The sequence below is a fragment of the Castor canadensis genome, chromosome 3 (assembly GCF_047511655.1).
Source record: "Castor canadensis chromosome 3, mCasCan1.hap1v2, whole genome shotgun sequence".
NCBI lineage: Eukaryota > Metazoa > Chordata > Mammalia > Rodentia > Castoridae > Castor > Castor canadensis.
Window position 1 is genome coordinate 198,490,464 of NC_133388.1, and position 10,230 is coordinate 198,500,693.

At 54.9% G+C, this 10,230-nt stretch overlaps 1 protein-coding gene across 5 annotated transcripts; it reads left to right on the forward strand.

Annotated features, from left to right (window-relative positions):
* The first annotated feature begins 3,407 nt into the window (after nucleotides 1–3,407).
* Nucleotides 3,408–10,150, forward strand: Znf696 (zinc finger protein 696). Of its 5 annotated transcripts, none has more exons than XM_074069336.1 (3): nucleotides 3,408–3,750; nucleotides 5,514–5,618; nucleotides 8,011–10,150. In XM_074069336.1, the coding sequence occupies exons 2-3, from the start codon at nucleotides 5,603–5,605 to the stop codon at nucleotides 9,111–9,113; spliced, it is 1,119 nt and encodes a 372-aa protein (XP_073925437.1). In that variant the 5' UTR covers nucleotides 3,408–3,750; nucleotides 5,514–5,602; the 3' UTR covers nucleotides 9,114–10,150. The 5 variants fall into 5 exon arrangements, with proteins under 5 accessions (XP_073925437.1, XP_020025967.1, XP_073925438.1 ...); XM_020170378.2 differs by having other exon boundaries at nucleotides 3,408–3,731; XM_074069337.1 differs by having other exon boundaries at nucleotides 3,408–3,723.
* The last annotated feature ends 80 nt before the right edge of the window (nucleotides 10,151–10,230 follow it).

Genomic DNA, 10,230 nt, shown 5'->3' on the forward strand with positions numbered 1-10,230 from the left:
GACACAGGGCAGCAGTCACACTGTGGATGGCAGGAAGGTGGGGCTGGGCTGCAGGGTGGAACCTGGGCTCAGGGATTGTGGAGGAGGTAGAGGTCATCAGCAGTAGGTCACCGAGAACGTTTGGGCTGGTCAGGCCTCTGCATTCTTGGGAGGGCTGCGCAATGGTTCTGTGAGCAGTGTGGATGTCCTGTGTGTGACTACCTGTGGTAGTTACTTTTTGTGTTGCTGTGACGAAATACCTGGTGGAAACAACTTAAAGTCTCATGGTTTCAGAGGCTTGGGTTCATGGTAGCTCGGCCCCACATGCTTGTGCAGAACACCATGGCGGCTGGAGCACGGGGAGGAGTCCTTCACCTCATTGCAGCCAAGAAGTAGATAGAGGGAATGCCAGCACTGGGCTTTCTCCCAAAAGGGGAAACCCTTTTATTCCTGGCCTATGAGACGGTGCCACCCACTTCAGGGCAGGTCTTCCCCCAGGGTTAATCCTCTCTGGAAACACCCTCACAGACAAACCCAGCTAATCTCCTAGGTGCTTCACAATTCAATCAAGGTGACAGTCAACCCTAACCATCACACCGCCCTGTCCCCTGTGGTGGTCATCTGCATTCTCCTTCAGTGCTTGCATTTGGAAGCTATCGCTGGACCAGAAGAGGAAACTACTCTGGCCGTGGGTCACCCTGCAGTTCACTGCTGCAGGCAAAGTGGCAGCCACCTCTTGTTCCCTGTGCACTCCCAGTTCTCTTGAACCAGTCTGTGCCTAGGACCTGCTGCAGTCAATGAAAGGGCAACAGGAAGAGCCAGTGTGGCTTCTCCACATTGTCTGCCCTTTGCCCACCGTGAGTGACCAACAATGGCTCAACAAGGTCTATTCCATCAGCCCCAGCCTTGAGATGAGGATGGACTGAGGAGCAGAGCACTGAGGAGCAGAGCACATGATGATCGTGGAGCTCAAGCAAGAAATGGCCTCTGTGGTCTGCAACTGCTTGTCTATCAGCCCAGCATGGCCTGGCTTGTCCTGGCCAGGGAGGGGTGTCCCTGCCTTTCCTGTGCACCAGCTCCTCCCTGTGAAAACCTAGATTTCCTCATCTCTACAACTCTCTCTCAATCTCTCTCGTTAATATTTAATGCTGATTATCATGATAAAGGGTTGAGGATGGGAGAACAGTGGCCATTTGCCAGTGTGAGGGGTCTTGCCTGTCTGGAACATCCCCCTGAGGTCTGATTTAGTGGAGACAGAGTGCATGGCATGTTAGGGACACAAACCAGTCAGTGGGCATTTGGCCATCTCTGCCAGTGCCTCCTTGGCCTCCTCACCTCTAGGGTCTTGCAGCTCTCTGAGCATCCTGCCTGGACTCTTGGCATGAAGTGGACCCTGCCGAGAGTACAGTCTGCCGGCCTGGGAGGACCCAGAGACAGCACAGAGGTGAGGAGTGCCGAGAGAACCCAGGAGCTCCAGGCCCCAGGGCTGGGGACCACAGTCACGCTTGACCCAGCCTGTCATCTCTGCGAGGCTCTCTCAGGCCTTCGTCTGCAGCTGCTGTAGGCCTCAGTCAGGCTGCAGAGAGTGAAGACCTCTGTCCCCGCAGGGAAAAGCCCTGAATGTTTTCCTGACACTGGCCACAGGCCAATGAGGGTGTGCAGGGGAAGATCTGATGGGAAAGGGGCTGGGAGAACTTTTCTCACCCCAAATGGAAAGGGATGCTGTTTCTAGGTGGTGTGAGGAGGGGCCTGAACCGAAAACCACTCTAACTCCATCTGCCCGCCATGCATCCCTGACTGGTTGGGAATGAAATCCCAATGTAGACCCATGACTGAGTCTGCACTCATGCCCTCTTCAGGAAGGAATGTCATTGGGCACCAGCCACACATTCTGTATGGCAAAAAACTGGGAAGAGTGGGCGGGCACATTTGAAGAAAATCTTTGGGGTCCAGGCATGCTGGCCTAGCACTGTACCCGCTATCCTGGTGGGCTAGAATATACTTGGGATGCAGCTAGGGCTTTCAAAGGTGAAACAGCTTCCCCCCATGTGTCCCTGTGGTACTGGGAATTGAACCCAGGGCCTTAGGGCCTGGTAGGCAAACACTCCACCACTGAGTTACCTCCCCAGGCTTTTCCCCCCACATTCTTTTTTTTTTTAAACACAAAGGTTATTGAAAGGATAGCAAAGCACCCTAGTGGGTGGAACTTAGTGAAAGAACTAAGCCTGCCCCCGTTCTTACAAGCTTATAAATGTCTTATTTTACCTGTGTTTGTCAGGATTTCAGTTTTTTCATAAAACTTTTGGCCAAACCCATTTTTCCTATTATGTCAGCAAAACAGAAAGAAGGAAGAATCACTGTTCACACCATGAACAAAATGCACCCTTTACATTTTTTTGTATCTATACAAAGTTTTCTTTCCTAAACTTTTCATGTGGTTTGCACACCCCACATCCCTTGGACCCCAACACCCGAGTGTGTACTTCAATTCCCACACCGTTCCCGGGGACAGCAGGTGACACAGCTTTACCCAAGTCCAGGTTGCAGTCCTGTCTTCCTCCCAGGATGGGTCATGGCATTGTCGCCTCCAGTCCGGGATGCATCCTGCCTGTCGCTTAGGGTTCCTTAGCTGGCTCCTCAGCTTCTCCCTCCTCCCTGGATGGTCTATTCATCGTAGTCACACAGCAGCAAAACCTGACGGCACTGGGCGCTCGTGGTCAAAGGTCTCACAGGCCAATCAATGAAAAGCAGGAGGCCAGGGGCTTCTAGGTGTGCTACCCTGGGGAGGCCTTGCTTTGCAAGCGTCCCAGCTGGACCTGCGTGACCCGCGTCCAATGACGGGTTTGTGGGAGGCTGCAGGCCGGGCATGTCCTTAGGAGGACAGTCCTAGAGGGGCCGCGGGCAGGCCGGGTCACTTGGCTCTGACGTCTCCCGATCGGTCAGCAGGAGAGACCGGTTCCCGCGGGCACCAGTCATTGGGGAGAAGGCCCGGGGACGCAGAGAGGACCGGAGCGCAGGTGACACCCCTTGCCCTCGGGGACCGGACCCTGCCGTCACCGTCACCGAGCGTGAGGGTGGCTCTCCCGGCGGCCTCGAATCGACCCGGCCCTGCCCAGCGCCGCCGGGCGTGGGAACGCGTCCCGTGGCGGCGGGAGCCTGAATTCACTCATTTGTTCGCTCGTTCACTTTCTCCTTCTGCAGCTGCCTTGGCCGCCACGCAGAAGCCACCCGGTCCCGCCGCCCGCCACGCGGGGGCAGAGGGTGGGAGCCGCACAGGGTGCTTAGGACCCCGCGGGGCGGGGCGGGGCGGGGCGGGGCGGGGCGGGGCGGGGCGGGGCGGGGCCGGGACACCGAGCACAGTCCTCCCACGGCCCAGAGCGTCCCGGAAGTGCCAGGGGGAAGGGGCGGGACGTGGGCGCGGAGCTTCCGGCGCGCAGCAGCTGCGGCATCAGGTGGGGGCGTGCTGGCCACATAAGAGCCGCTGCCCGCCTGTACCGCCGCGGCTCCCGGGCCGCAGAGGTGGACCGGTGGGTCTCGGGGGCCCCGCGAGCCGCAGCCCTCAGTCGCCGAGGACCGTAGCCTAAGGGATGTGCTTCCGCTGCTGCTGCGGTTGTGCCCGTTACCTGTGCGGTGCGGGGAGGGAAGCCGGAGCTCCGCGCGTGCTCGACTCGCGCCCCACCACGGAGCCGCGCCCCCCGCGGGCCGCCTGCTCCTGACCCTCGGCGGGCTCGCCCTCCAAGTGTGGTGTGCAGGTCTTTACCGAGGAGCTGGGTCAGATCTATGTCGCCGGTTCCCCCGTCCCCCTTTTTTGGTTTTTGTATTTTGTTACCTAGTTAGATTTACACTTGCATGGCATGCTTAGGGAATCATTCCTGAACTCACGTTTTTCTCCAGTTTGTTTCATTATTTTTATATTTAAATCTTCATAATTGTCATGAAAAAAACTTAAAGTCATGGACATTTCTCCAGATATTTTGGGACTGCAGGTCTGGGCCAGGTCGGCGGGAGAGGGAGGAGCACAGCAAGCAGCTAGTGCATCTGTAGGGCAGGAGACAGCAGTCTGGACCTGTCCTCAGGATGGCCCACAGAAGCTCGTTTGGGGTGACTTCCTGGTGTTATGTGCCAGTTTGACCAGTTTGAAGTGTTGTGGGCCGGTGTCGAGGGTCCTTGCCTTTACAGGCCAGAGAACTGGCTCGTGGGGCAGCTGGTCGACTTGTAAGCCAAAGCCGGTACAAGAAGTAGGGTTTATTAGAGAGAAAGGAAAGGCTACAGACAGAACAGTGCAGTGGAGCCCAGAAACTGGTACTCTCTGCTCAGGTGAAGGCTGGGGCTTTTATGGATGTTTAACTCTGGGTTTGGGTAAGGGTTAGGTGGGCTCTTTTCATTGGCCGTGGATTTGCTGGCTTCCTTAGATGAACTGATGGGTTTGCCCCTTATGGGGCAGCTAGATAAGTCATCATCCCTCTCCCCAATAGCAGTTGGGTACTTGTCTCAGAGGGAGGACAGACTCACTCCCTGAGTCATGAGGGAATCAACCCAGTCCTCTGCTTCCCACTCCCCCTGACCATAAAGCAGCTTGGAGCTTTCTTGGGAGTTACAGGATTTTGCAGAATCTGAATCCCTAGATATGCAGCCCTTGCCAGACTTGTATGCTCCTACTAATATTCCTGTTTGGGCCTTGCATAACAGATGCTCTCTCTAGATTCATATCTCAACAGGTCCATCATCTCAAGCTTAAGGAATACTCACCTCTGCCTACGCATGGGCTCTCCATCCTGTTCTATCGGGGGTCCCTGTAGATTATACAGGTCAACCCCTGAGACAAGTACCACCACTCCTATCCCCCTTTAGCCCCATTGTCAGCACAAAGCAGCTAGATGAGTCATCACCCCTCTCCCCAACAGCAGTTGGGTACTTGTCTCAGAGGGGGGACTTGTTGGATCTGGAGACTTAAGGCAGATGAGTGAATGTCACCCTGAGAAGGAGTTCTACATTTCTGCATCCTGAAGAGGAGATGCAGGGTCTCATAGATCTGCCACAGGGCTGATGAGAAACATGCTCTCAAGATTCCCCACCCAGTAAGGGGCAAACAAACCAGTTCACCTAAGAAAGCCCGTGAATCCACAGCCAATGAAAAGAGCCCACCTAACCCTTACCCAAACCCAGAGTTAAAACATCCATAAAAGCCCCAGCCTTCACCTGAGCAGCGAGCTACCGGTTTCCAGGCTCCACTGCACAGCTCTAGCTATAGCCTTTCCTTTCTCTCTAATAAACCCTACTTGGTACACCGGCTTTGGCTTACAAGTCAACCAGCTGCCTCACGAGCCACTTCTCTGGCCTGTGAAGGCAAGGACCCTTGACACCGGCCTGCAACACTTTAAACTGGCACATAACACTGGAAGGGTAGTGACAGCAGCGAGTCTAGCTGGTTGAGGCTGTTCCAAGCCTCTCTTTCCTGAAGACACTGTGACCTCATCCCTGTCCCTTTACTTAGCCCTCAAGTCATTTTGTTCCTTTTCCTCTCATTTACCCAGGCAGAAGCTGTTCCCGTTGCTGCTGTTCTGCGGAGTACAGCGGGGTGGGGAGCCACTGATCTTCAGCCACCAAGGAGAGGGATATCCAGATGGAGACCTCCACAGGTGAGGAGCTTGAGGGGACCCACAGACCCAGAGGAGTTGGGGAAGGGCCTTTCTGAAAGGAGAGAATAGGGACAGCCTAGGAGTTGGCTCCCACAGCCCAGATGCTTAGGATGAACCATTTGCCTCTTTTCCCAGCCTCAGCTCCGTGTCCCCTCACTGCTTCCTGCCACCTCTTCCAGGTGCTTCTCTCATGCTTCCTCTGCACCCTGAATGTCAGCTGTCCTGGGCTCAGGAGGAGGGGGCAGCTTCAGGGAGAGTTGGATGAGGGGAAGTCCTAGTGAGCCTTCCACTCCTCTGGCCATCTGCCCTGTCAGGTCTCAGCTTCCATCTGGCTCAAGAGGCAAGGCCTGTGACATTCGAGGACAGTCAGAGCTGAGAACTCACCTCACCTTATCCTTGTTCTCTTGTCATGTTACATAACTAGTGCTCCCAGCAACACCATCTACCCTTAGCAAGGAAACTTCTTAACACACTGCTCATTCTTTCAGACACTGGGAGCCTGAGTTTACACAGCTGTTAAAATCAGAATACACAAGGACCCAACTCAACAGGACTGTGCCTCCCACAAACTCAGACTTATCCCCTGTGCCCACACACACATGCCGGTCCCTCTCAGGTGCACCACTGAGGAGCTGCCTCTCAAGTCCAGGGTGTCCAGCTGGGGTTCTCCCTCCCTTGTGTGACCTGTGTTGAGTCCCATCCTTATAGGGTTCTTCATAATCCTGCAGCTTTGGGCTAGGTGATCATTCTAGCCAGTGGCAACACAGAGTAGTGGGGGAAAAACAGGCTAATCACCGTGGAAGCAGCAGCATCAGAAAAGAGCAAGGCAGTGAGGCGAACCACAGGCCCGTCAGGTTTCATGTGTTCGCCTGCTAACTGCATCTTTGCTTAGTGGCCCCGGGTTTCTTGGTTAGAAGCCTGGGCAGCCCCAGGCTCTACCTATAGAAAGGTCTGTCAGGGTTTCTCAGGCTTGGCCCTGGGCATTTTGGGATGTATGAGTCTATCGAGGGGTGGTCCTGGACATTGTAGTAGCTTTGACAGCATCGTGGGCTCTGCTCATTAGTTGCCAGGATACCCCTCCCAGTTGTGACAAGCGAGACCATCTATAGACATTGCCATGTATTCCCTGGGGACACAGCAACCCCAGTGAGAACTGCTTTTTGTTTATGGCTCCTGGACTACCTTGTGAGATGCTTACTGGGAAGACAACACCCACTGCAGGACTGGACGGTGCAGGGCTGCCCATTGTTGCCTGGGTTTCTTCAGGAAGTGGTCCTCAGCACTCACAGGCATGATCCAGCAGAGGCTCCCATCACTGTAATTTTAACCAGTGCTTTTTCTTCATATTCAATACCTTTGAGTTTGTTTCTTGAACTTTCAGGTCTACAACCACAAGACCAGGGTGTGTTCTGAATACCCTGCTGGGCATTTTCCTGACAACCTTGTGTTGTCAGAGTAATGGCTCAGTCCCAGGACAGGTGCCTGTTCTGGTCTGCTTAGGCCTACTATCCCTGCCATGGCCCACTCACAGAGTCTCCATTACCTCTGCACTTTGGGAATGCATGAGAGGGTACAGGAGGAGTCCCCTTAGCTTGGCTGTGCAGTCCTTGTCCCTTCTCTGTGCCACCTCCTGCTGGAGATTCCTGTCTTTTAGGAAGGCTGCAGCTAACAGCCAGCACTCTGACATCCTGATGTTCTACCATCACTGCCATCAAGGTTTACCTGAGTGGCTATATGGTTTGTCTCTGAGCCTGTGGGACTGAGCTTAACTCAAACAGCAAGGACAGCTGGTGCGCAGGCTGGATGGGAGACCCCTCAGCTGGCCAGCTCTGAGAACTCGGGTGGACTGCTGTGCACCATTCTTGCTACTGACTGCACATGAACAGGGGCACAGCCCTCTGAGTTGACAGGTTGAGTTGCTGTGGAGGACAGTGTTCCGGGAATCCAAGGTCCGAGAAAGAAGCTGGGGCTGGGATGTTGCCCTGCTGGGACACTTTTGTCCCTGCACCTCCCGCTGAAGCTCTTGCTCTTTGTGCCACCCTGTTGCCTGTGCTTTTGAGGCCACGTGGTGAAGTGAGGATGCACAAGCCTGATTCTGTCCCCTCCATTCCAGAGGTAGGGCAGGTGAAGGCTGAAGACTCAGCCCACATCTGGAGTCACAGCGAAGGGTTCCCATTAGCCCCCTCTGGTCCCTCATCCATGCCTGTGACCTTGGGTATTAAGCAGTAGGGGAGGAGTGCTAGACAGGAACTAGACAAGAAAATAGGTGTCCACTGTCCATCTTTATTCTTACTGCTCAGTCATCACCATCGCTTGCCAGCGCATCTCAGATTCTCTCGTATTGGGTGATGGTTTCTTATGTCTCAGATTGTATGTGTCTGGTCTCTTCCAGCTGTGGAAGCTGATTTTCCAAGTGGCCAGGCTGCTGCATGTGCGGTGCCAGTCGCTGTGCAGGCAGCTCAGAGTGCAGGGCAGATGCTACAGCAGGGAGCTTCTGAAGCAGGAGGGTGCCATGGAGAGGCTGTGCCAGGTCTGCTGCAGGGGCCTCCCCAGGCACTGGAGCCTCTTGCCCTTTGTGAACTTGAGGACACCAGAGAGATGGCCAGAGATGCCCCCCAGGAACTGTTTGTTCCCGAGAAAGCTAGAAGGCAGAATGACTGTGAAGACGGTATGTCCAGGTCAGACGTGGCTTTGAATTCAGGCTCTGCGACAGATCGGCGAGGCCGCTGGAAAGGGCGAGCTTACCAGTGCAGTGCCTGTGAGCGGAGCTTCAAGTGCTGCTCGGATGTGGTGAAGCACCAGAGCATCCATTGTGGGGGGAAGCCGTACGAGTGCAGTGACTGCGGGAAGGCCTTCATTCACAGCTCGCACGTGGTCCGGCACCAGCGCACGCACACCGGGGAGAAGCCCTACGTCTGTGAGGAGTGCGGCAAGGCCTTCAGCCAGAGCTTCAACCTGGTGCGACACCAGCGCACCCACACCGGGGAGAAGCCGTTTGAGTGCGCGCAGTGCGGCAAGGCCTTCAGCCAGAGGTCAGACGCTGCCAAGCACCAGCGGACCCACACTGGGGAGAGGCTGTACGAGTGCCACGAGTGTGGCCGAACCTTCATCCACAGCTCCAACGTCATCCGGCACCGGAGGGTTCACCACGGCGAGAACCCGTATGAGTGCAAGGAGTGCGGCAAGGCCTTCAGCCAGAGCTCCAACCTCATCCAGCATCAGCGCGTGCACACCGGGGAGCGGCCCTACACCTGCCAGGACTGTGGCCGCTCCTTCAGCCGCAGCTCCTTCCTCAACGAACACCGCCGGATCCACACTGGGGAGAAGCCCTACGAGTGTGGCCAGTGTGGCCGCGCGTTCCGGGCGCTGTCCGGCTTCTTCCGGCACCAGAGGGTCCACACAGGCGAGAAGCCTTTCCGCTGCGCCGAGTGTGGGCGGGCGTTCCGCCTTAGCTTTCATCTGATCCAACACCAGCAGGTGCACAGTCCCGACTGAGACTGCAGCAGGGCTCGTGGGGCAGAGAACAGAAGAGGCTGGAGGTGAGCGCAGGGGGCACTGGAGTCCCCAGGTCTGCACCCTCACTCGTGGTAAGGAGTAAAGCTGCTTGAGCCCAAGTACCTGAGGAAAAGGACAACCCCAGCCCATCCTGGCCACGCTGCTGGGCCTGTGCTTTGGTCAGCAAGACTCTCCTGTGCCCGTCTATCTTCCACTGTCCTTTGCACTGTCTGTGTGGCTGCAAAGGCAGACGTCACCAACCACCTGATGGCTGCTTCCCCCAGACAAATGAGAAAGTGAGAAGTCAGACATAAATATCTGCCTGTGAACTTGGAGGGAAACAGAACTAGTGAAGGCAATGAAAAGGTGAACGAAATTTCATTTCCTAACCTCAGAGACTAAAAAGGAAGCCAGCTGTGGTTGTCAGCACCTGTGTTCCCAGCTACTCAGCAGGCTGAGCCCTTGAACCAAGGGGTCAAGGCCAGCCTGCACAGCATAGTGAGACCCTGTCTGAAGAAATAAAAAACAGTAACAGTACAAAGAGATAAAATGAGAACAGAATATTATTCTTATTTAATTTTTTTATTTTTTGAGACAGTCTGTGTGTGTAGCCTGGGTTAGCAGTGAGCTCGAAACCCTCTCATCATAGCCCCCTGCATGCTGGGATAGCAGTCTGCACCGCCGTGCTGACTCAGAATACTATGTTTAAAGGAATGATTCAAAAATAAGGTCTTAGAAATGAAGGTGTGAACCAGGCACCACTGGCTCACACCTGTAATCCCAGCTATTTGGGAGGCTGAGATGGGGAGGATTGTGGTTCCAGGCCACCCCAGGCAAATAGTTCGGGAGACCCCATCTCTAAAATAACAAGAGCAAAATGGACTGGAGGTGGTTCAAATGGTAGAGCGCCTGCTTTGCAAGTACAAAGCCTTGAGTTCACCACCAAAAAAAAAAGAATGAAAACGTAATAGCCAAAATGGAACGGTAAAGCTGGCGAAATCTTGTTAAAAGAATAAAAAGAGCAGCTGGAGTCATCACCTCAGTGGTAGAGTGCTTCTTAGCACGTGCCAGGCCCTGGGATTGACCCCCAGCACTGCAAAATAAAGCAAAAAAATGA